Source organism: Scardinius erythrophthalmus (genome assembly GCF_964197995.2).
Source record: "Scardinius erythrophthalmus genome assembly, chromosome: 18".
Taxonomy (NCBI): domain Eukaryota; kingdom Metazoa; phylum Chordata; class Actinopteri; order Cypriniformes; family Leuciscidae; genus Scardinius; species Scardinius erythrophthalmus.
In genome coordinates, this window is record NC_138238.1 from 14,141,577 (window position 1) to 14,168,766 (window position 27,190).

General features: G+C 37.7%; 1 protein-coding gene across 2 annotated transcripts; it reads right to left on the bottom strand.

Annotated features, from left to right (window-relative positions):
• Positions 1 to 1,453: 1,453 nt before the first annotated feature.
• On the bottom strand, positions 1,454 to 26,792 carry epas1a (endothelial PAS domain protein 1a). Of its 2 annotated transcripts, none has more exons than XM_081392312.1 (17): positions 26,488 to 26,792; positions 19,501 to 19,691; positions 15,765 to 15,916; positions 15,546 to 15,630; positions 13,912 to 14,030; positions 13,617 to 13,819; positions 11,899 to 12,005; positions 9,377 to 9,524; positions 9,082 to 9,299; positions 8,000 to 8,214; positions 7,615 to 7,725; positions 6,501 to 6,913; positions 4,678 to 4,804; positions 4,469 to 4,580; positions 4,223 to 4,378; positions 3,050 to 3,625; positions 1,454 to 2,256 (listed from the first exon to the last, which is right to left on the bottom strand). In XM_081392312.1, exons 1-16 carry the CDS (start codon positions 26,511 to 26,513, stop codon positions 3,474 to 3,476), a joined length of 2,535 nt encoding a protein of 844 aa, XP_081248438.1. In that variant the 5' UTR covers positions 26,514 to 26,792; the 3' UTR covers positions 1,454 to 2,256; positions 3,050 to 3,473. The 2 variants fall into 2 exon arrangements, with proteins under 2 accessions (XP_081248438.1, XP_081248437.1); XM_081392311.1 differs by having other exon boundaries at positions 1,454 to 2,438; positions 2,849 to 3,625.
• Between the last annotated feature and the right edge of the window lie 398 nt (positions 26,793 to 27,190).

Genomic DNA, 27,190 nt, shown 5'->3' on the forward strand with positions numbered 1-27,190 from the left:
TCCCACCGGTGCTCCAAAAAATAAGTGTTCAAAAAGGGTGTTTTCACAGTGATGCCATATAAGAACCATTTTGGGTGACCATTGTATTGAGTGAAAAATATTTTAATAATCTGAACACATTAATAATCTGAAGATACTTCCATTATAAAGAACCTTTTGTGCAATTGGAAGATTTCATGGATGTTAAAGGTACTTCATGGAGCCATATGGCGCCAATAAAGAACCATTATTTTAAAGAGTGCGTCCTTGATCCACACATGAACACCTATCAATTTCATGCAGCCTGTATATTTTTGTTTTATCAATTCTCTCAGGTTTCCTCGACTCCCAGAAGCAGTTGATAGGAAGTGTGTGCCTGTTCAGTGTTTAAATATTTATCCCTTATATGGTCATTTGTGTATTTTGGCGCTACACATTTGTTTGCGGCCAACAGTATCATGGTCTTGTGGGATACAGAGGCCTGGATCGGAATGTTCCTGTAGCATAATTGTTATGTCATTAAAAACAAGTTAATTTTCTGTATCTCTTGCCATTTCTTTTGGTTTGCTTGAACATTCTTAAACTCCCATAAGTAAGGGTGATTAATCATATGCATAAGGTGCAATGATAATGTAAATTTGCTGATAATTCTTTTACATTTATACATATATGCTGCATAAAGGTCTGATAAACATCAATTTATTACCCTTTCCCCCAATATACTTTAAAATCACTATAGTTACTCATACTGTATCTATATGAGGCTCACTGACCAGGGTGTCATTTCCCCAAAGGATCGTAAGCCTACATAGCGTTATGAATTCATCAACCATCGTAATCATTGGCCTCTACGATCAACTTAGCTCACAATACTTTTGAGTTTCACGCAGCCCAGGTCCATAATCCAGCTCTGAATGCAGATGTTCATTTGTTTGAACGTGTGTGTGTGTGTGTGTGTGTGTGTGTGTGTGTGGTCAGTCAGTGGAAGTCTATAAGAACTGCAGTAGTGGAAAGATTGAGCAGATACTGTATCTCTCAAAATTTATATAAATAAAAGCCATACAATAATAACAATAGAACTTGGCAAACTATGAGATTGTTGAAACAATAAAGCAAAGTGATACACATATTTTTAGTACCCAAATTAGGTATCATTTGAAAGCTTAAACACTGCTTTGCATATAAACAGTACTTTAAATTTGGAACACAACTTGGTTAGATATATGGCTTTGATTTTCTAGCAATTTTAGAGTTCAAATAATTTTTTATAGATATATATTTTGTATGAAAAAAAAAATCTTTAGTTAAATTAGTAAATTTTGCAGCTGCTTCCACTTCAGTGTCTTCTTTAAAGAGACCAACCTTAGGTCTGTATTGCAAAGCATTCATGAATTACAACCATTTAAGTTCAGATCTATGCTCATAAAAGAAGGGTGACAGGTGAGGATGGAAATAAGCTGAGAAAGAATGATATGCAAGTAGCACCATTTACGTTTTAATTTGCTTTAGACAATGCAATCTTTCATATCTTTTAATGCTACAAAGAAAGACTGGAATACAAATGCTTGTTACTTTAAATGACTATCCTGAGAACAAACAATCACAGACTCTCTCGAAATCTATACGATAAAATTAGCTTTATATATTTTGTTAAGAAACACACAGAAACCCCAATGTATCACAAGAAGGTGATACACAATACAAAATCGAATAACCGTATATATTAGATATGTACTGTAAATGAGAAAGCTACAGATTCATCTCTGTCCACTGATAGGTGGACAAGACCAAGTACCAAGGCACTTCTGAACACCAAATACAAACATTTTTTCACGTGTTACAGAGATCCGGAGCATAGAACTCTAACCTCATCTAATGTAGACACAATATATGTTTGTATAAGAAAATAATATTTTGAATTTACAATTCAGTTATTACAGAGTAGGGTTAATGTTTGGTGGGCCTGAGAAGATGGCCAAGACATATCACTATACTGGGGCTTTTTCATTTTGGTCTTCCATTTGCATCTTTTAAAATAAAGTGCTTTAAATGACAGAAACTATACATTTATTACAGCATTTTTCTCATTATGATTGTGTTGAGGGGATAGTTGAGGCGTACGATTCCACTAATAATGTTCTAAACAGACACATTTCCGAGAGACACGGTTTTAAGCCACATTTGTTGCTGGTACAAATTCGAAGCAGATATTTAAGGCAATAGTTTTTGCAAAATCTCTTTCACTTACAGTGCTATGCATAAGTTTAGACACCCATACTAAAGTTGACTAAAAAGAGGAATAAAAAATCATCTTTTGGAAACTGAACTTAATGCCTTAATTTAAAAAATTAGGAAAAATCCAACCTTTAAGGACACCAATTTTCTTTGTGAATGAATAATGTATCGTAAAAAAATAAATGTTCTTCCTTAAAATACATGGTGCATAAGTTTGGACACCCCTATGTTAAATTCCCATAGAGGCAGGCAGATTTTTATTTTTAAAGGCCAGTTACTTCATGGATCCAGGATACTATGCATCCTGATAAAGTTCCCTTGGCCTTTGGAATTAAAATAGCCCCACATCATCATATAGCCTTCACCATACCTAGAGATTGGCATGGTTTTATTTCAGTTAGCCTAATAGCTAGTTTGATTTGCATTGAGAGATGATCTTATGGAAAGTACCCCATGCCAATCTCTAGGTATGGTGAAGGCTATGTGATGATGTGGGGCTATTTTAATTCCAAAGGCCAAGGGAACTTTATCAGGATGCATATTATCCTAAAAAAAAAAAAAAAAAAAAAACTTAAAAATAAAAATCTGCCTGCCTCTATGGGAATTTAACATAGGGGTGTCCAAACTTATGCACCCTGTATTTTAAGGAAGAACATTTATTTATTTACGATACATTATTCATTCACAAAGAAAACTGGTGTCCTTAAAGGTTGGATTTTTCCTAATTTTTTAAATTAAGGCATTAAGTTCAATTTCCAAAAGATGATTTTTTATTCCTCTTTTTAGTCAACTTTAGCATGGGTGTCTAAACTTATGCATAGCACTGTATATAAACAAAGTATTTGTATACCAAGCTGAATGAATAAGTTACAAATTAAACTACCATTATTTTATACTATGTATAATATTATAATTTGTATATGCTCTAGTTAGTTGTTATTCATATACATAGCAAAATCTGCAACAGTGAATCTGGCAAATCTGACCATAAATGTTAAGAACACTTAAGCATCTGAAGGCACAAGACAATATTAGAGTCTGAGATAGTAGCACAGAACGTGGTACGTCCGAACACATTCCAAACAAGTAACAATCAGATTTTTCAAATATATATTAAAATATCAAACAGATGTTAAAGGAAAATGTACAAATAGGTCTAAATAAAGGCTGATAATACATGCATACAAGACAACAGCATATACAGACAAAGATGGGATGAAAAAGCATTGGGTGAATGGATCGCTGAAGAAGCTCTGGGTCTACTTGATCTGGTCCAAGGCTCTCAGAAGGTCACTGCCCTGAAGCAAATGCAAGTTTCCCTGTAGAGGCACGTTTACCTCGCAGTCATATCGTGTCAGCTCCGGCAGACAGTACGAGTCAAAGGATGGGCCCAACAGTTGACTTATCATGCCTGTCAAAAATAAAAGAGACCTGTAACTCAAATGTCACATAGATAACAACACAATTGGTCCAATTCGGATCTGGTCTTCACACAAATCTATTGTATGACTTCCGAAATTTGGAATATATACACAAGGATTTTCAACAAGGACCTATTAAACCGGTCAAAAGTGACAGTAAAGACAGTAATGATACAAAAGATTTATAAGGTCGCTTTGGATAAAAGCGTCTGCTAAATGATTAAATGTAAACGTAAAATGTATTTCAAATAAATGCTTTTTTATTTGTTTCATACATCAAAATACATTTTGTTTCCACAGTATTTTTCATCAAATAAACGCAGCCTTGGTGAGCAGAACAGACGTCTTTCATGTACCAACCCCAAACTGTTGAACGGTTTGGCGTGAACATTCTCCTAAACATCTCTTTTTGTGTTTTACAGAAGAAAAATATCATACGGGTTCGGGATGATATGAGGGTGCGTAAATAATACAATTATTTCAACGATCCCTTCGATGCTGCCAAGATATGAATCATGTTGGAAATATCTGTCACTGTTGAAGAGTTGGTAATATTTTGGTTTGTGCTGTGAGGACTGGTGACTGACCTGAGTGTTTGTGTGAAGGCATCATGTGGTATTGTCTGTTACTGGGAGAGCAGAATGACTCTGTGAAATGCTGTTTGAGATCCTCTGAGGTCCCTTTGAGAGATTGACAGCAGCCGTGACAAGCAACCAATCCACTTTGCATGTATGGAAATTTGTCTATGAAGAAGGACCAACGAAGTGTGTAAATTTGGGTATTGAAACATTGGAAAACAACTAAAGATAGAAAGAGAGAGACAGCTGATGTACCTGTGAGCACACTCGTGCTGAGAGACTTTCTGACAGAGAAGGCACAGCTGTCGACGTTCATCGTCTTCATCCTTTTTCGCATTTCATCTGTAGACTTGTGAGGCGGTACCACCTGCTGAACACGCATGTTAAGTTGATATTCCGTCTTTGGTTTCACTATATAAACTTCACTCATTTACATTAGTCTATATTGAGATCTGAGAGCTTACCTTCGGGATGTCGGAGAAAGAGCATGACAAACCGAACTCTGACGGCCGTTTCCGTTTCAAGTTGTTGTGGAGAGCGATCTGTCCCATGCTCATGCCTTTCTGTACAGGGGCAAAGCTCTCAAAAAACCTAAAAATAGCAAGAAGAAAATAAATCCATCAATGAACATTATGACCCTATTTATAGTGCACTACTGTCCAATAGTTTGGGGTCATTAAAGTTTTTTTTTTGTTTTTTTTTTTTAAAGAAAAAGAAAATAATAGTTTTAATAGTTAAAGGGATAGTTCACCCAAAAATGAAAATTCTGTCAGTAATTACTCACCCTCATGTTGTTCCAACCCCGTAAGACTTTCGTTCATCTTCGGAACACAAATTAAGATATTTTTGATTAAATCTGAGAGTTGTCTCACTCCTCCATAGGCTTCTAAGGGACTGAAACTTGCTGGCCCAGAAAATGTATTAAAGACATTGTTAATATAGTCCAAGTGACTCCAGTGGCTCAATCTTAAGTTTATAAAGCGACGAGAATACTTTTTGTGCGCAAAAACAAACAAAAATAACGACTTTATTCCACTTTTCATTTCCTTCTCTCTGGGCCTCGGGTCTTTTCGCGTAGTGTTTAAGCGTAGCGCGTCTGTGTTGTACGTCACCACGTATCACACATGACCAGCGTCGGCCAATAGTGAGCCTACGTGGTGAAGAGACGCGCTGCGCAAAAACACTACGTGAAAAGACCCGAGGCCCAGAGAGAAGGAAATGAAAAGGGGAATAAAGTCGTTATTTTTGTTTTTGCGCACAAAAAGTATTCTCGTCGCTTTATAAACTTAAGATTGAGCCACTGGAGTCACTTGGACTATATTAACGATTTCTTTAATACATTTTCTGGGCCAGCAAGTTTCAGTCCCTTAGAAGCCTATGGAGGAGTGAGACAACTCTCAGATTTAATCAAAAATATCTTAATTTGTGTTCCGAAGATGAACGAAGGTCTTAAGGGGTTGGAACAACATGAGGGTGAGTAATTACTGACAGAATTTTCATTTTTGGGTGAACTATCCCTTTAATAGTTGCATTAAATCAAAGACTTTAGATCTACACAGACAGTGTACTCATTTTACTATGAATGGGAGACAGCTTTGTCAAATAATGAAAATTCAGCTTTGTCATCACAGTAATAAATCTAATTTTAAAATATATTCAAATAGAAAACAGTTATTTAAATTGTAATAATATTTCACAATAGCTGTTTTTAATTTTTTTTTTTTTATCTATCAAATAAATGCAGCCTTGGTGAGCAAAAAAGACTTTCAAAAATGGAGGAATGCATTGAAATTCCTTAAAATTGTCTGATTAGGTGTTTGTTCTAAAGCAGGGGTTTTCAAACTAGGGTCCACAGGTTAGAAAAAAAAATATTAATCTTCATCAAAACAGTATTCTCTGTAAAGCTTTGGAACAATGTTTTAATTGTGGAAATTGCTATACAAAGTCATTTTAATTGAACTCAAAAGTCTCTTTTGTTATATATCGAACAATGCAATTTAAAACAAATGACATTTTCCAGATAATATTTTATATTCTTTTGGCTTAAGTGCTATGAAAATATATATATATTTTTTTTTCAAATTGCAAACAACAATTTTCTCACAGAGTATAAATGGGTCTTTATGCATACAAATATACAGCTGCCTTTATATTTGGTTGCACTTTCATCAAAAAGTTTTAAAATCCCATTCAGCTGTCTGCTTGACTTGCACTAGTTAATCATTGATGCCTAGTTCATGTATTGCAAAAAAAATGCATTTGTTAGGGAATGATGAACTCTATTCACCTTTGCTGTGGCAGTACAGCAGTGAAATTGCATGTTTGTCCTGGATTTGTTGTGTTTCCGTCATCCATGCATCTAATATCTGTGCGTTGATATTGTGAGGGTGGGTCAGGGGGCCACTGAAGACTCTGTCTACCCTCTTCAGAAGAGAGTGGGACATTTGGTGCGGTTTGGAAAGGCTGCACATGAGCCGTGTCTGGACACGTGTGAGGACTGCTCTTGTTGTCAGGAGGGAATGGACTCAGGGGCTGGAAGAGGTCAGCTACACTGCTGAAGCTGTGCTGGAGGGCTTTGCTCAGGCCTGGACTTGTGTCAGGCGCCGGCTCCTCCAGACAAACGGGGTGCAGCTGGAAGTCTTCATCGTCCATTGGGATGTATGGAGCAAGAGTCTCCAGGTCCAGATCGCTCAGGTCCAACTGCACACAGTTAGATATCATGTCAACCAAATGTTCATTTAAAACACTTGATGTGAAAAAAAATTCTTGCAGTGCAATAAGAAAAATTCTGAACAAATCAGTAATAAGTATGCCCAGGAATTGGGGTGAAAGAGCTGATATATCATTATATATTCTTATATAATAATTTTGTAATATTGTCAAATATTATTACAATTTAAAATAGCCTAACTGTTTTCTGTTTGTCTGTCTGTTACTGATTCTTTGATGAATAGAAAGTTCAAAAGACCTTGGATTTTTTTTATAACATTGTAAAATTCTTTACTGTCACTTTTGACCCATTTAATGTGTCCTTGCTGAATAAAAGTATTAATTTCTTTTTAATTAAATATATAGTAGTGTATATGCGACTAATCAGCCATCTCCACAAAGTAAATGTAATATTACTGCACGTCTTGCATCTGCACAGGCATTGAAGTGAATGAAGGTGAACTTGAACTTACAAGCTAGTCATAATGTGCAACTCACATTGTTAAAGAATGGTCTGTTACAGTTTACTGTTTACTTAAGTTATATTTAATTGTAATCAAATAGAGTAAAATTGTCTAAATTAATGAATATGACAAAAGGATAAAGGATAAATCAAAAGACAAAGACTATGACTGAAACTGTGTAGAATCTGGATGTCATCTGAATTATTACGGATGAAATGCCTCACTCACCTGGGAGTCTGTGGGATTTGTTGCTACGGATTCAGGAGCAAATAGCTTCTCTGTCAGTTCCACCTTCAGATCACTCTCTCCACTGCCACAGTAATCTACTGGACTGCTAGGCTGCAGACACACACATTAAACCACTTAAACACCAACATGTAAAACAAATCATAATTACGTCACTATTTAAAGAGGTCACGTTAAGAGGAAACCAATTTTCCTTGCTCTTTTGAGATTTCAATGTACTATAAAAACATACTGTTTAAAAATTGTAATTGTTTGAATTTAGAAATCTTAAAGGTACAGCAACATAAATGACCATGAAAACTAAATGACTGTTTTTGAAAAACAGGACGATAATGTCCTTGGTGTCACAGATGGGGATGGGACGTACTGTAGAACTACTGCTGCAGCCACTCAAGCAGGGTGTGGTACAGGGCGTGCAATTGCCCGCAGGAGGCGCCTGGGGTACGGTGAAGGTGGAGGGAATGCTGGGCAGGTTTCTATCAGGACTGCCATCAGGTGGCGTGTCCACAACCCATGACGGTCCAACCTCAGGAAGCTTGGTGGACTTGGAGAAGTAAGAAGGTTCTTCAAACTCTGGCCTTTCTGCAAATGCATTGGACGCGACACAAGTCAAACAATGCCTCTGACGTCACAGTTCAACATGTGGGATAAAAATAACTGAAATGAGATGCAGTATCATAGAATTACTACATATAGGCTAGAGCAATGGATATACAGTGGATATACACACCTTAAACAACACAATGTGCAAAAGTTTAGTGCTGACTATGATCTGGGTCATTTTCAGAGTGCGAGTTACATGAGAATAAATGGTAACATAATTAATTAGGATGTTAAAAACAACCTCAGCCATCACCAAAAACAATTAAAACTGTTGAAAGGGTCACTAGGTGGTTATTTTCATTACATGCAGTGGTTGTACTTGTAAAGACATGCATTGTGATGAAAAGTGAAATTAGTATACCAATTATAGCCCCGTGGTGAGGGTGATAAACACACAAACACTGCCAGCTGTCATTGGTAAACCTTCAAAAACACAGGTGATGTTGAAATATCATTTACTTTTATTATAAAAAAAACGAACAAACAAAAACTGTATTTTTAATAATACAAAATTGTTTATGCTAAAGCCAACGCTAAGCCATAAGATGCTCATGTGCTGTGGAGCAGAAAGATTCAGCTTCCTTTTTTTTGTCACATATTGCGTACCCTGCAGCAAAGCCAAGCTACAGTGCCACTGAGCTACAGTACAACGTCTGCCGCAACTTATGACCTGGGCAGTGTATGTGTGTGGTTGTGATTGTGAGGTAGAATAAGGAGAGCCAAGGGAAGGAGTAAGAGTTCATGCATGCAGGATGGGAGTAGTTTTGTAATCGGGGGTTGAGGATGTGAAGAGGGTGAAGGTATTGTAGGGGTAATGGTTAAAGTAGTGCCGGGTGGCGCTCTGACCAAAGTCCAGGGCGATGATGGCATCTCCTGGCATGGGCGCTAATTGAGCTAACTCCTCAGGCTCCTCCTTTAGCTTAGTGAAAAGAATGTCCTGAGCTTCTGAAACGGAGGAAGCTCCACCCTGGCTGAACAGTTCTCCCATGCTACGCATGTGGTAAGGCTTGAAAAGAGCCTCAGTCTGATCCAGGGAGAAGATGAGGGACTGCTCCTCAACAGAACTGAAATACAACAACAGCGTGAGAACAGTACCATAAGTATCAATATCATCATTTAATATCATCGTTTAATACAGTACCTCAGGACGTAATTGATGCAGATGATGCACTGTGGTTGGGAGTTGCGGTTGTTGTAGATGACGGTTGCCTGGGTCTCCACCCAAACATAGCCCCCCTGCTTCGCTAGCATTCTGTACTGGCCACTCACCACTTGACCCTTATTACAAACTGAAGAAGAACACAGAAAAAGAGGGAATGGCCTAAATTGTTAAATGTAACTAATAATAAATGGATACACTACATATTTATGCCAATTTTTTTCATCAGTTGATGATCAAGTAAAAATTACATTGGGCAGGCATCTAATAATAAGTTATTATTTCATTTTTAAATGTAACAAACATTTTAAATAATTGTACACAATTTTTAAATAGTTTCATATAGTATATGTGTGTGTGTTGTGTTTAAACATCTTAAACATGTAGTTAATTAAATACAAAATAAAGTGTAAATAAAATCCACACTCATAATCCTCCTCCATAAAATGAAGTTATTAAAGGTCATGAAAAAGTTCAATATCTCCATTTAGGTTCAATAGTCAGGACATTTACGTACATGCATTCAACTAATATGACTATTGACAATACTCAGAATAAGCACTGCAATTGAACAGCATGGTTGCATTAATTTCAATGGCCATATTCAGATCTGGAGTAATAGATGGATTATTAAAGTAAATCTAACCATAATACAACTCTGTGTTTTTACAGTGTTTTGTAACATAAATGGCAAATTAATTATTTCCTTGTTAGACATTATTTGGGATAGGCTCCGGATCATGTAAACAATACTTCTTACAGTATTTATTAATCTTAGTTCATGTTAATCTCAGCATTTACTAATACATCTTTAAGATCAAAAGTTAGACATATACAGTATGTTAACATTAGCTAATGTACTATGAACGAACATGAACATTTTAATTAACTAACATTAACAAAGTTTAATAAATGCTGCAAGAATATATTGCTCACTGTTAGTTCATGTTAGTTAATGTTAACAGAGGAGATCTTATTGTAAAGTGTTACTGAATAGTTTTAAAATGTAACACCATGTAAATGGCTTACACTATACAGTCTTTGAATAAGGTCCATTACTGCAGATCATGTAAGTGTAGTCATTTTTCAAATCAAAAGATCTTACTATTAGGTAATGCTCCAGGTACTTATCACTGGAAGAGGCTAGTGAAGAATACCAGAGCACTGATCTGGATTAAAGACATCAGAGAAACCAGAACAGAGGTGCTGCACACTTCAAAGGCTTGTTAGCCGCTAATGCACTAGCTAATCAGGTGGGCCATCCTAAAGGAGCAAATCTGAGAGCTTTTGGGTTGTTATAGATGAAGTCAAAGGACATATAATGGGATTCAGGCCATCTACTCAGCCTCAATGTGGCAACAACAATCAAATCAGTGTCCTCTAAATATACAAAAAAGAAAATCACATTCAAAACAAGATCTGACAGGAGCATTTGTAAACAGTGGATTCATTTTGTGGTTTAGGATGAAACTGCAAGCTATTGTATGTGAGGGAACTAATCTCATTGCACCTGTAAAATAAAACGTTTATGCACTGCTTATGCCTGAGATAATACATTAAAAATAGAAATAATGTAAATAAATCAATAAGTAATCAATAAAACATAGCTATGGATTTACATAACTATGAAAGCCCATCTCCATCACATAAGAAAATAAATTATGCTTTGGTAAATCATAGTAATGAGATTAAAAATGCATAATTATAAGATAAAAAGTCGTAATTTATATAAAAAGTCAAAATTATGGGATAAAGCCATAAAGATGACATACTAAGTTATGACTTTTTAAGTTTTTATGCAACTTTTCATCTCGTAATTAGGTCATGTGACTTTTTATCTCAAAATTATGATTCACCAAAGCACGTTTTTTCTTCTTACGAACGAAAATGGGCTTCCATATATAAAAATGCACTACAAAATGTAGTTTTTTTTTTCAAATAGTCTTTAAGGTTAGAACTATATGGTAGGTTTAAGATAGCAGGCCAAAGTAAAGTGGCCGAAAACATTAAACGTAGTCTACGGCATCTGCTAAGCAAATAAATAATGCAATGCAACAACCATTCAGTTTATAAATATCCCTCAACAATTCCTGGAGCCCGGCGGGACATCTGTTTCCCTCAGTCATCAAGCCCATGGGAACACCACAGGTCTTCAAGGTTTTGAACTCACGTAGTTTACCCATGGACAGAGATGAGAGGCATGGTTCTGTTCCAGACTGTGAGTCATTTCAGGACGAAGTCAAGATTGCTTAAAAGATAGGTAAATTAGCCAAAACGGTATTCACACAATAAGCTACTGCGTTGTTTCTGGTGTGTTTGATCCAGTGCAGGAAATGGAGGTAAAGAGAACGGATCAAACACTTTGGCTTTGTTCAGACTGGCATCTCCAATTCAAATCTGTTGAGCTGTTTCATGTATAAACAGAAAAGGACCACACAAAATCCGACTTTTAATGTTTTTGTGTTTCCTGGCTTTGTTTTAGTTGGATGTAGACAGGTACTCACGATTTTGGTGGCTCTTTGTCATGCTTTCAGAATCCAAAGCATGGCAAAACTCATACATCGAACGGCCAAGAAGTTCCTCTGGTCGGTATCCAATCAAGCTGCTGATTCTGAAACACAAAGAGAAGTCAAGAATAAAACGAATGGAACCGTCAAAACAAAGTGTGATTGAATTAAAGCACTGAAGCCATCATTAACCAAGATTCATGACTGTTGATTACATCTAGTGAAAGCAATCAAACTTGTGCTGCTGGGAGCCAGGGTAAACTCTCTGCTTAGCTTAGTGAGAACAAATGATTACAAGCAGAACCCTTATTTATTGGAGCTATAAATCTCTCGTGCAAAAGAGTCGTACTTGGTCTGTCTGATCATTATCTGTGATGTCTGTTTGCTGGATTAAAAGACAGAACAGAACAGCACACACGTATCAACACAGTGCCTCCAAAAGACAAAGGCCACATCCTCTTTTGTGTTTGAAGCACTGTAGCAAATGCTAGATTGAAAGCAGATGTGGGCTTCTCTATTAATCACAAACGCATTTGTTGCAATGCTCAATATCTTCACCACATCATTTTTTGTGATGTTGAATACTCCATTCAAACTCATGCAATTGTTATTTTTCTTGTATTTGAACCTCCAGTTTTTCTCTGGAGTAGCCTCCTCTCATTTCCTTTTCTATTATGGGCTTTTAATGAACTCCATGCGGTCAATAATAAGCTCCATTAAATGGAAGCATGCAAATATCTGACCTCAGCTGTTAACCTTCTCCAAAACACACCCACTGCAGTGTACAGATGGGTGACCAGGCACTCAGAGCAGCCCCGGCCCCATATTGCCAGGGGACAAATTAACTCCACTGGTTTGTTATGCAAGATTTGTTAGAGAAGTCAATTGTGCCCCTTAGGAGCTTTCAAGAAATGTAGCAAGAAAACAAGAAAAGCTCATAATCACTCTCCCTTACCACACACTGATAACAATACAGGTAGTAGCACAACAGGATTAGGATAAGAGTTCCCAATAGTGACCTTTGAAACACACATATTAGCTCACTAATGTTGCTTACATGCACTCAACGTAAGCGCAAAACGAAAAACAGCACTGTTTACAGTGATCTTCCATGAAATCTAAATGAGAGCTTTGATAGTCCATGTGTGGCGATCCATATGCTACTGTACTCCTAAATGTTCACAAAATTACATTACCTTTCAAAGGTTTGTGGTCAGTAAGATTATGTTTTAATGCTCACCAAGGCTGCGTTTATTGATTGAAATTTTATATTAACAATAAATAAATAAATCAATCAAATAAAACTGACCCCAAACGTTTGAATGGTAGCATACAGTAAGTGTAAGCAGATACAAACACATAATCTATCAGAAAATAAATACAGTATGACTCATCCTGAACTACATTGATATTTGTCCAATCAAATGCTCTCTAGAATGAGTATGTCCCTCCCTCTAAAACCACCTGCAAATCATGATTAATGGCTGTAAACGAATGTAAAAAATGTCTGTGGCTAATAAATTAATGTCTAAAAATTGTCACTGTCCTTTTGATATATTCTACACAAAAGTCCTGTCTCAATAGGAAATACATCAGAGACTGTGTATTGTCTTCAGAGCTTCAGATATTTTTGGGCCCACTGTACATGCGCACACACATATACGCAAACACACATACACATGTGCATTCGCACTCTAATTACAGAAGTCCCTTGCCTCTCATCGCAGTAGATAAACTTCATGTCCATACTGTGTCTGCTCATGAACGTCTTGCTGTCAAGAGGTGTGTCGATATTAGAGGGGTGTGGGATCGGCGCACACAGCAAAGTGACGCATGTGAGGGGTGGCTCCGAAAACCCACACAGGACTTGAGGGGGTCGGCTGCTGCACACTTGCAGATGCCCCGTGCAATGCAGCACCTGAAAGACAGAGCGGCGACACAGTGTTTTACCTGACAGCACATGCATGTGTACGCTGCATGAAGCTTTATGATATGCTTATGCATTCTTACCTTCCAGCTGGCTGATTTAAGGTTCACAGTGCGACCTCTGTTGGTGACCGTACACTTCATCCTCATAAAGAAATCTCTGCCCGTGCTCATGTCTTTACCTCTTCTGCCATACACAGGTCCTGCCAATTAAACACCTCTTAAGATATATGCTTAAAAATCCTTTTTTGTATTTATAATTGACCATTGTGCTGCCCATAAAGCTTTTTTCTAGCACATTCAGAGGACTTTGCTCTGTCAGTGGGTCGTGGATGCCAGGTGCAAAGTTCAACCGAAGCTGAATCAGTCTGTCGAAACCTTAACTACAGTATATTGAGCTCTATGGGCTATTGCATAGGAATTATCTCCAAGTGGCCAATGAAATGGCAAGAAAATTACATCATTTGCTCTAAGCAGCTCTAAACAGGTCAGGTGACAGGCTCATGAAAGATTACAGGAAGAGACAGTGAGAGACAGATAAAACAAGAGGAGGAGGAACATTTGCTGTGGGAAAGGCCCACTTACTGTCATTATGAGTGTGTGTCTGTGTGCAAACACACACTGCTTATATGATAGCAACAGAAATGGTAATTTACATAAATTTGGGCCAGAGTTCACACAAAGTTTGGTGCCAATAAATGACATGAAAGTATAAAATTCACAAGCTATGTGTAGCACTGAAACTATTCAAATCAAGTCTGCTGAATTCCTGTCATCGTCTAAAATAATTCAATAATAAGTCTTTTAAAAGCCAAACATCTTTGTTATATGTAAATTATTGAATTAAACAAAATGAACGAATGAAAATAATAAAACTGAGTAAAACAATTCAACTTGTTTATGGCAATGGATTAGTCCAGCTCATATGACTGTATTTATAAATAATTATTTTATTTGACAGTGAAATAATATTATTACAATAGTAAACTAGTTCTTATTTACAAGTGTGTGTGTGTGTGTGTGTGTGTGTGTGTGTGTGTGTGTGTGTGTGTGTGTGTGTGTGTGTGTGTGTGCACTCTCAGAAAAAAAGGTCCAAAAGCTGTCACTGGGACAGTACCCTTCAAAAAGGTTCTAAAATGTACCATTTAGGCACTAATATGTAAAATTTTGGAACTAATATGTACACTTTTGGAACTAATATGTACACTTTTGGAACTAAAATGTACACTTTTGGTGCCAATATGTACCCTTGAGGGACTAATATGCACGCTTTAGGTACAAAAGTGTACCTTTTGAAAAGGTACCGCCACAGTGACAGCTTTTGTACCTTTTTTTCTGAGTGTGTGTGTGTGTGTGTATATCTGAAAAATTACAATTAAAATTTTCCCCAAATGTTTTAGCCATAGATAGATAGATAGAAGCTTTTACAGAAACACAAACTGTACAAACAAACTTTCCGAACACTGGTTTGAAAAAATATAGCCCTCAAGTCTTTACAGAAGAGACTACAGGCTGGACTCAACAAAAACGAAAAAAAAATTCGTTGGATTTGTCTTCACACGAACCATCACAGGAATGTACAAAATGTAACATCCTGACTGCGATAAGTGCAATCAGAAAAGGACATCTTCATGGCAAATTACACCCAGAGATAAAGAGGACTAGGAGATTCAGCCATTTTGGTTTTAAGGGTAACAGTGTATCCAAAAAATGCTCACCTGATTTGACACTGAGATTCTCTCGAATTTCTTCATGATCGCAGGGGTGAGTGAAGTCAAAGATGCTGTGGCCTGTCAGTTCCACCTGATGACATTTTGTGAGGCAAGTAAAATGAAATGCTCAATGAAGTAACAGAAGGCTTTTACAGGTTTTCTCTTTAAGAATAAAGAATTGAAGCTTTTCTTCTGAAAGAATAAAGGAAATGAGGTGAGACTCACCTGCGTAAGGCCCATAAATTTACTGACGTTTTCTGAAAGGAATATCATGTCCCCATCTGATGTTACCACAGCAACAAAGCCTTCCAGAGACTTCAGATATAGACTGTCCATCTGGCTGTCATCCTGGTACCGGGTTTGTTGCACTGTGCGGCCTGGGACAAAAGACAAGCCAACTTAGTATGTGTGTCTGTACAGTGTAAAATCGGGTCTTTTTTTGTAATTTACACTGGCAAATTATCAAAACAAATCCAAATCCAATGTTAAGGCACAATCACACACTTAGACTCATATCCTGTACCATTCACAAAAAAAGTAAACATCCCAAATTCAATTAAAAAGTAATTCACAGTAACATGGAATAAAAACGAGCTATTCAGCTGATCGGTAAAGAGGGGATGTTTGAGGTACACAATGCCATGAAAAGAATCAACAACTTGAGAAAATAATTAAAGCAAGGCTCCATGCTGTGAGTTTCATGTCTGCTTCCCTGCAGATAAGACCTCCTCCCATACTCATTCAGATCAGGCACTGAGGTCCTGAGCGCTGAGGCTTTGACCCTGCTCAGACATCAGCACTGTGTGTCCGCATTGTGCGTTTAGGTATCAGCAGGTGGTCCATGTCTGCGCTCCCACCTCAAGCCCCGCTGCATTCGTTCTGCTGCTATAAATACTTCACTGTTATGTCTTACTTCTCTGGCTCTCAGCCAAACCCAAGAACTCAGAATTTTCAGCCTCTGTCCATCTCTATAAGAATCATTTATGCCTCTGGTTGTAAACAAGGTTCTCTGATAGGCTTGCTCTTTCATGTCTCAGGAAGTTACAGTATGTTTAGTGTAGGTTCGTTTAAGTTCAAAAGTTTGAGGTCAGTTTGTCTTTTTTTTTTTTAACTAATAAAAAAAATAATCAGCAAGGACACATTGATCAAAAGTGATGGTAAAGACATTCATAAATGTTGAATTGTCCTTTACAGAACTTTCTATCGAAAACGGAGCCGTTTGAAGCTGGAAATTTGATTACAAGTCTCCATTTGCTCCCAATTTCATCTTGGTCAATCAGTTGTTAAAGTGATATGAGTTGTGATTTTTCATTTTGACAGGAGATTATCCTCTTTGGCTTTTCTGTCCTGGGCCATTTGCTAATGAGGGTTCAAAGATTCACATCTTCAGAAGGACTTTGCTAGTAATTCAGGATATAATATGATGCCCCAATGACTCCTTTTGAGGTAAGTTCATTATGGCAGAAAGATTACGACTGAGATATGGTTTAGATGAGAATCATAACAGCCCTGTCCCAAACGGAACCCTAAGCCCTCACAATCTTCCTCTAAGTCCACACGTTTTGCCGTAATGTCACTTTGACTGTCGGGTATAAGTCTGCAGGGGAGCTTGCATGCTAAGGCTAAAGTGCGCATCGAGCACCCTTCTGAAACCTACAGTGACAAATGGGACACAAATGTAAGGACACACACACGCAGCAGCCATTATAAGTCCACAAGATGCAAGTGCATATGAAGTGTGTCATTTAGGACAGGGCCAACCTCTTTAACACCTATAAGTAATACTATAATTTTATGACAATGCATCCTCACACCTCAACAATGAACATATCAGTTTATACAGCTTCTAGTTTTATAATCTAGTGACCTACAGTATCAAGAGTCAAAGAGTAAAACAGAACATCCAGACGGACACTGTACAGCACGTCAAATATCACAGGCAGACCCGCAAGGCGCCAACACAGAGATTATTGTGGCTAAGAAAAGAGTGTGAGAAGAATTCACTGTACAGTGTTCATAGAAAACAATACCACTAGCAGCCCCTAATTACTCCACATCTCGCTATCTCTCTCTTTCCCTGTTTCTCCACACACATCGATCTTCCCCCACCCACTTCCACATCACACACCAGATTCCATCTCTTCCCTTTTCATTGTTTAATCCCCCTCTCTCAGAGACATGCACACATACTGTACACATGTATGTGCGTCAGGACTGGAGTCTGGAAACAATGTGCAGTGCTCTTTGTCTGTCTTCCTGCATTTCTTATTGTATATATTAAGGAGTACAGGACATATCATAGACCTACCCAGCCCAACTTCACTGACACATAAACATGTTTACTTAGCTGTCTAAATGAGGACACACCACAGACCACTACTGTGTTTATGAAAAGCTAATTATAATGACTACAAACTAACCTGAACCCATTTCTTAGTATAAAACAACATTATTGTATTTCTAAATATCTTTCCAAATGAAGACATCTCCAAATGCAGGTTTGGACAGACATGAACTACAGCTCAAAAGTTTGGGGTTACTTTTGTTCAGCATGGATGCATTAAATTGATTAAAAGTGACAGACATTTATAATATTAACAAAGATAACATGTTGTTCTTTTGAGAAAAATGTATCACTGTTTTCACAAAAATACTAAACAGCACAACTGTTTTCAACATTGATAATGTTTCTTAAGCACCAAATCAGAGTGATTTCTGAAGGATCATGTGACACTGAAAACTGGAGTAATGATGAATGATAATGATAAATAAATGACAATAAAAAAATAGTCGTAATATTTCACTATTTTACTGTATTTTTGTAGCCTAGAAATCTAGACGCACCCTAGCGGCAGCAAAATGTATTTTGCAGCCAGGGTAGTCTAGCAACTCTCCATTGACTTTCGAGCTGCAAAAACCTAAACTGGGTCAGGCCAATCACATCGTGTATAGAGTAGGCGGGGCGGGCTTAACATAATGACGACAGAGTTGCGACGGTTCCTTGCTACTTGAAAACAAAGAATGGTGGCTGCTGCTGGAGAACAGTCTTTCGAATCGGCTTTGGCCGCGCCTCTGGAGGACTTGGAGTTAAGTTTTACTTTGAGAAAAGAGCAAAGAACGGCACTTAAGTCATTCTTAAAAAAGGAAGATGTGTTCGTAGTTTTGCCGGCCAGATTCAAAAGTTGAATCTACCAACTAACGTTAGCTCCGCTGTTGGGCAAACGCTCTGGTTGGTTGAAGCGCTGTCCTATTGCGTGCAGAGGGAATCTAATGCCGCGTTCCAGGCAACCTGTAACCCGTGTTTTTCCAACTCGTAACTGGGAGTACATCGACCTAGTACGAGTTCACGGGTGGGAAGTCATGGGTTTAACTGCCGTTCCAGTGCACTTTCACGGGTATAAGGTTGGAAAAACACGGGTTACAGGTTGCCTGGAACTATGTACTCCAAGTTACGAGTTGGAAAAACACAGGTTGTCTGGTTACAGGTAATCTGGAACGCGGCATAAAAGACAGCCGTTCATCCTGCCCCTCGGATTGAGCCGTGTCTATGGTGAGTTGCCAGACCTAACATCTTGATGTAGGTCTGGCTTGCCAGGCTAGTATTTTTGATCAAATAAATGCAGCCTTAATGAGAAGAACAAACTTCTCTCAAAAACATAAAGAAATCTTACAGACCCCAAACTTTTGAACAGCAGCTACTGTAAATTTGCAAATAATATATACAACCATTTTTTACGACAATATGTAAAGCAGCTACCAAGGTGACAACATACAGAACTTCCTATTAAACATCCTCACCAGCACATTTGTTAATGTTTTTCAAAATCACGATGTCGACCATCAAAAACATAAGCCAAAATTTGGAAAATTGTACAAGCAAAATAACAAAATCAACAATACGCAAATCCATTGAAAATCCAACAGATAGAATATGCACAAAAATATTTGTGTAGCTGTGTACCTGAGTTGAAGAGTTTGTGTGTGCGCAGAAAGCTGATAGCTAGTCTCATGATGGAGGCTTTGTCCAGGTGAGAGCTGATGCTGTGGGGTAAGGGCAGCTGATGGGCCAGCTCATAGAACACCTCTGTCTCTTTACTGCGCCTGCTGCGTGCTGCATCACGAGACTTTTCCTTGCGCCTTTCTGAAGGATGCCTGGAAAACAGAGGAGGCTGATGAAAACAGCATAGCCTATCGGCTGAGCTTCAGCTTAGATACTGTGTGCATGTTTTTAAATTGGTGATTAGAGAGATATATACTCACATACATTAATTGTACATTACATTATTTATTGTTCTTAATACATTTTTATGTGGGAAGGAGAGTAAAACAATGAACTTTAACTTTGATTGAATATTGTCTTTTTGTTGGCACAGTCACAATAGGGAAACTTTGTGGGAAAAGAAAGTCTATTGTCTATTAACAAAAAATTAAGCACTGCTCATGCAGGGGTCACTTCTAAACCAAGCAGCTTTATATTGGTGGCAAATTCGTGTGCCAAAGTTCACCAAACTTGAACCTGATGCAAAATCTGTGAGGTAAAAACGTTTCCGTCCTCATGTGAAATACCAGATTGCACGGATTAAGATTGAAATGATTGGATTTCACCAGTGAAATTTCTCTGTGCAAAGATAAATGTTCATAAAAATGAAAAATTACTTTTGGACCAAACAAAAATTGGCGAAAGTGCTTCTTATTCTCAGCCCAGGTTTACAAACTGCCAGATTTTGGGACAAGTTTGGGTCCATTTTAATAAAAATAAACTATTATTCAAAATATTTTGTTTTATTTTGAGCATACTTTTTTTAAACTACAGACGTCCTCTTTGAGTCAAAGCAAAAGCATTGCAAAAACCACACCTGTGAGAATCAGTGCATCAGGGTTTATTTTACTCACTTGCAGAGGGAAAAAAAACTGAGTCATTACAGGTTCAAGAATAGTTTTTTCTTAAAATTTGACACAATAAATGAAATACAGTACCAGTCAAATCGGGCTGGGTCAGGTCAGGTCAGGTCAGGCTCATGCAGATGTCTATCTTGAGCTTGTTAGTGCATGTTATACAGTATAACCTGACAGTCAAGTACACTACACTTTAAATAGTTTTGAAAGAAGTCTCTTCTGCTTACCTAGGCTGCATTTATTTAATCACAAATACAGTAAAAAACAGTAATATTGTGAATTATTCTTACAATTTAAAGTAACAGTTTTCTACTTTAATATATTTTAAAATGAAATTAATTCCTGTGATGCAAAGCTGAATTTTCAGCATCATTACTCCAGGTGTCAGTGTCACATGATCTTTCAGAAACCATTCTAATATGCTAATTTGATGTTAAACTATTTTTTATTATTATTATTAATTCTGAAAACAGGGGTGCGGCTTAATACTTTGTGGAAACCATGATAAAAAATTGATGAACAGAAAGTTTAAAAGAAATAGAAATCTTTAGTAGATTGTAGACTTTGTAGATATTTTGTAAACTTTTCAATTGTAGTGTATGAGTTGACAAAAAGTAATGCAGCATATACTTCAATAAATTAGTCCATATAGCATTCTATATATAACCGTACAGCTTAAAAGAATATTCACCCAAAGTTGAAAATGTAAAAATGAGAGTGAAAGGAAAACAAAAATGCACGAACATTTATCTTGCCAGGTGACAGATTTCTGCGGTTTGTGGCTTGCCAGTGTGTGAAAGAGAGTGTGGCACAAAAAAGTGAACTCTCAATGGCCTCTGAGTGTGGTGTGCCACAGTGCACTGTGCCCTCAAAACAAAAACCAAGCCACAGCACTGTTTGTTGGCGAAACACCACAAGTGCTATAACAACACACTAACACAGATACCAACACATGACACATGGCCTGTATGCAGCACTAAGTTTCAGTGTCTGTGGGAGACCAGGATCTAGCGGTGTAATTCCAGGAGCTGCCTCCCAGTGTGGGTCCCCCATTCCCCGGCTCTGGGAGTGTTTGTAAAATGTGCACAGCACAGTGCGGGGGTGCAGGAATGCGATAATCAGCCCTCTATTATACAGCAGCATATTTGGCAACCACAACATTCCCCCTTTATGCCCTTCCACTACCCCCATTTTCAGAAATTGTCATTGTAATAGTAACTATGGATACTTCTCACAGAAAATGGCTGATTGTTTTTAAACCAATGGGAATTAAACATGAATTTTCTGTCTGCTTTTTCTCAGGGCTAAATGAGGAATGGCAACTTCCATTTCAACCCAAACAGTTAGCCTACTGCCTTCTGTCTCCAACCATATATGAAACCTCATCAGGTTTTGACGAGCAGAAATCAAGTGCAGCTCTAAAAATACAGACACAATGGTTAAATAAATGGGGAAAGATAATGCAGACTCATACAGAGTTCACATGTTCAATTCATTCATTTGGGGGGGGGGGGGGGACTATTTTCCTTGACATCAGCTGATTCTGCATGATGTCCTTCCAAAGCTCGAGCGCTTATACAATCAATTATATAATTAAAGGAACCGTATGTAAGATTGTGGCCAAAACTGGTACTGCAATCACTTTCAAATTACTGTAGAGCAGTGTATCCCCTCCCCCCTGACTCGAGGTTGCCAGATAGGCTGCAGGATCCAGCAGGAACGTAGGCTGCTAGTACAAGGAGCTTTCAACTAGAGCAGAGCTGGCAACCCGGATGCCGAAACACTACTAACTTCGTGATTGGTAGATAGGTGGAGGGTGGGGCATCAGGCCAAAACACAACATGACAACATCAACATCAGTTGAGGGCTGCAACTTCACTTTCAAATGACAATATCCTGGCCGGACTACTGTTGTCAGTGATATAAGTATTTGAAATGTGACATATTAGGGCCATTTTATGATTAATTGAAATACATTTCTTACATACGGTTCCTTTAATTTACAGCTATAGAGAACTACGCAGCAAAACACTAATGAAATGATTTTATGTAATCGAGAGCGACCAGACAATCTTTAACGGCATCTGCCCTTTTACAAATGCTCTAATTTCTTATCATTTCCTGGAAACTACCCAAATCTTAAATTCATTTTTTTTTATAGCAGGTCATTTTAATTTAACTATAGCACAAGAGATAACAGACAAACTGCACAATATTGCATATGTACAATTTTGATATGCTTTATATTTTAAAATTTGCACAATGTATCAGTTTGCTTGCACATTGCTCATTGTTCCCTAATTCTGATAGTCTGATATGCATTGAAAATCGTGAACCCACCGGTCACAAACTGCTTTGAGACAAGAAGGTTGAGGATCCAAATGCAGTATTTATTGAACAGGGTAATCCAAAGACGTAATCCAAATAACAGGCAAGGGTCATACACAAACAAACAATCCAAACAAGCAATAAAAGATCAAGGCTGAGGCAAAGAGAGAAATCCGAGGGAACAGGCAGAGAATCAAGAAGAAACGGGATACAAAAACGCTGCAGTGAGACACATACAAGACTTTGCAGAGACTGAACCAGGCTTTTATAGTGTGCGCTGAACAGGATAATGAGACGCAGGTGAATGTGATAATGGATGATGGTCTGGGCAAAGGATTATGGGGAATGGAGTATGTGGATGTGTGGTGATTGTCCGGGTCGGAGTGCCCTCTAATGGTTAACCCGGGCACTCTCGCTGGTGATCGTTACACCACCAGACAACATTATAAACTAAAATAGAAACTACATTTTTTTTTCCAGAGAACCCAGGTGGATCTCTTGAGTTTGAAAGCAGTTACACCTATCAATGCCAGAAATGTCACTTGATTCACATTTCATAACTGAACAAATCTATAATAATAAGTTTGTAGTAACTTACATTTTAGAGACAAGTTGCCAGTTACCTTGCCTATTTTACATCCACGGAAATATTAATTTACTAACAAAGTCAAAACAGAATAAACTTCTGCACATCTGCAAGAAGACACCATTGCGAAGTTTAGTTCTAAAGAAATCGGTATTTTAAACTAATCGGTTGAGTAAACGATACTTATAAAGACAGTAGTCATAAGCTATTTGTTTTATTCCTGAATAAATCAGTGGTCCGAATTAATCTGTTGAGTGAATAATATAGATTGACTGATAGAGATTGCTCAATATGGGTTTGATAACATTGACTAAGACTGTCACTTACTGGCATATCGATGTAACCTACCTGTTATGAGTTAACACGCTTAAAAAACCCATCAGCATTATGCATATTGCCCATAACATGTTAGACTTGATTTATAATAACAAAAACATATCTGACCATTCCAGTGGTTTTGTTTTAAACCATATAGAAACATTTCTCTCACAGCCAGCTGAAATCAGAAACCATCACCTAATGTGTGAACTCCGAGTCCTAACTTATTTTTTCAGTAAAACAATCCAGATCTACACTGCCCAAACAGCCCTTGGATGCGAGCTGAGCGTAAAGCTTTATCTCTCTGCTGAGATGTAGTTATTACAAACCCTTTGGCCTCATTCAGACTGGATTCAATCTCTCAAATGAAGGGGAGTTGTGTCCTCTGCCCTCTACTAGGCTACTGAGTTCTGTTCCCACACAGTCCAGCTGCTGACCTCAACCCCCAGTTACGCTGCAAACGCTTTCGACATTAGCTGGCTAAATAACTTCTGAATTATATGCGCTACAGGTCAAGGTATAGCCTGAAGACAGAGGCCTGCTGGCCGTTTTCACTTCTTTGTCCCCTCTTTTACAATCTTTTCACCTTTCGTGGAATTACTAGAACAAAATAACAAGACCGACAGCTATGTAGCCTCTCCCGCCTGTTATCAACATGCAGTGTTCTTTACATCAAAAGTGTCAATCAGACTCTCAACAGGTATGACACGAAAAATAGTCAGTATTTCAGCAAAGGATCTAAAGAACTGTCACGACTCCTAACGACCTTGCAAACACAATGGCAAGATAGCTGTAACTATCACCTATTGCCTCGGGCGTCTTCACGTACAACCAAGGCAAAACCTGTCAAAGGGAGCAGATCATGTGATTAGCAGGCCGACGTGAACCCATTTCTCCCTTTATCTCTCTCTCTGCAACCAGATTAGGCCAGAGTTCACAGAAAGCCAAAAGCCAGACTGTACAGAGCAGCCATTCACTACAGATAATCCTATTTTCCCAAACCTCAAAGAGATGGCCAACCTTTAGTTTCCCAATTAATAAACCAATGAAAGAATCAGTGTTAAACACATATGATAACTGAACCCATGGGTGTCCTAATAATCCTATTGCATATGTATTATATTGCAAATTGCTGAGATGTTGTGATGTATGTCATTAAACAGCAAAGTTAAATGATTACATTACCCCACTGGCACCAATTACAAAACACATCACGGTAAATCACAGTGCTAATGAAAACTCGTAGAGCAAGTTAAACAAACCAGATAAGAGATAAGAATCGGATAAAGTGATGGAAGCAACCAGAGCAGGGACACATCATGGCCTGTTTGCGCTGTCCGTATTAAAAAGAGAGGTGAGCCCTGATCTGATCAACTCAGTTTCAATTGGAACATTACCTTCCTGTTAACAAGCCAGCAAGAAACACATGGAGGAACATATAACCATCTTCAGTATGCCTTAGCGTCAGAGAGCCAGTGCTGGTTTGTTTTACTATCTGGCAATATCTGAATTTAGAATGTCATCCATGCAGTTCACCAAGTCCCAATTTACACCGAGCAACAAATGCATATTTTTAACAACTGATATTCTTATATGGGTTTGTATCTTGGAGGATAAAGACATTTGTGTGATGGGACAGTGAAAGAGAGGGTTCAGTGTCTGAGTAGAATATGAAATGGGATTGAATTAGGTCATGTGAATTTGATCCCAAATGTGTTTGGAAAACAGCAATAAATACATGTATTATTTATTGCTAATTATGTATTATTTAATTATGTATTAGTGTAATAGTTAAGATCAAAATGACAAAGATATTATCAGAAGTGTTGGTGAATTACAGACTAAAAAGACAAAACACTTTTTCATAATGTTTGCACTACTTCATATTGACCTTTTCGTCTAAATTTAGCATGATTGTCCAAACGGATTGTACTGTAAACAATATATTGCAAAAGAACAAACACAATAAAGATTTTTAAAACGGTTAATTATGTTACTCAGGTTAGAGAAAATCACAATAGCTACAATTCTGAAATAAATCGGAATATTTAAAAAATATTGTAAAATTTTGTTTAATAGCTGCCTTAATTTTTTAAGTTCAGTGCACTCTTTTGGCCACTTTGACCAGCTCTAGAAATTCATGAAACGAGTAGAAATGACAGAAAATATGATGGATTTAAACAAAGAAACGTATGATTATTATCAAATATTTATCAGAGTATGATATTTAAATTCAACAGGTAGTTATCTATTATTAGTTCTTTTTATGTTCAGTCTGACAGTCTCTGAGGATCAATTTGTTTAATAAATTGTTTTGTTTTATATAATGAATGTATTTTGAACATGTCCAATCATGATTGCAACATAATTATTTGTATCTAATCTTTTTTTAACCCGTAGGCATATTGAGATACAGCGAGTGTGTCATTCGTTGTTATTTCTTAGTAGCAATGCAACTCTGGTGATGACATTTTAATTTAAGCCATTTATACGAGTCCATTAACAAAAGCGAGCCAAAAATAGGTTCCGCGCGGACCTCTCTAATATCAAAGTCTTGAGAAACTAAAATTAAGGGGGAGATTATGTAAAAATATATATATATAAAGGAGGGGAAATATCAGTTTAAATACAACACCAGTAAGATTAGGAATCCTTTAATTCGATATGTGGCTAAAACAGCAGTTTTTTTTCCGCTCTGGTGCCACTGCCAGTAGCCTATTATTGCAAATCTCAGCTGAGAATCTCAAATTAAGGTAAACAACAAAAGTAAATTCATAACTGATAGTTCAAGCAGTAATAAAATGATTTCTTGCGACTTACCTTTTTTTCTCTCTCTCGGCTGTCATGATGCGCCAATGCTGAAGACAACCTTGTCCTGCGTATAATGAATTCACTTAACTTTTCCGAAAGAAGAAAAACGCGTATTATTCTCACAAATGACTTTATTTAGTTTTCGTAATGTCCATTCTCATGAAATTTCCAGTAATGACCGGAGCAGTTAGTGCAGTCTCAGAACACTGCCGAGGATCGCACTAGCTCTCCAGTGACACTGACTGACCGGACGCTGGTAAAGAGCTCGTGAGCGCCACTCCTGTGTTGCGCGTGCTATCAGCACTATTGCGCGAACTGATTGGTGCACTTCTCATCTACCGGCTGCCTTCCAGCGCGCGATCCCGAGACTCTGGCTTCCCAGTCACACGTCATGCGCGCGTTCTGAAAAAGTTCAGTTTCAGAGTCGCGTATTAAACAAACAACGGCAATCCAATGTGAAGTGTCCAAGATGGATCCAAAATGAGCGAAAGTTCACCAGGGCTGAATATTAATCTTTAAACGTGGATAAACAAGCAAACATGACCGTCGACCAAGGAAAAATAGGCTATAACGTAGCTTCTTTTCCAGGAGTAGGACTTAATTGGATCAAATTTGACTTTAGTTCAACTCTATCCTGGAGCCATTCCCTTTTAATAAGACAGGCTTCTACCAATATGTAAACAAACATGTAATCGATCCCCTTTAACCATAT

Bases quoted from the DNA above. Each gene is read 5' to 3' on its own strand.
- epas1a (XM_081392312.1), bottom strand. From the start codon at position 26,513: ATGACAGCCGAGAGAGAGAAAAAAAG. The intron at 8,215-9,081 runs GTCAGAGCGCCA...ATGCATTTGCAG, and splicing joins CATCATCGCCCTGGACTTTG to AAAGGCCAGAGTTTGAAGAA. The intron at 3,626-4,222 runs GTCAGTCACCAG...TATTTTTGACAG, and splicing joins GCCTTCACACAAACACTCAG to GCATGATAAGTCAACTGTTG.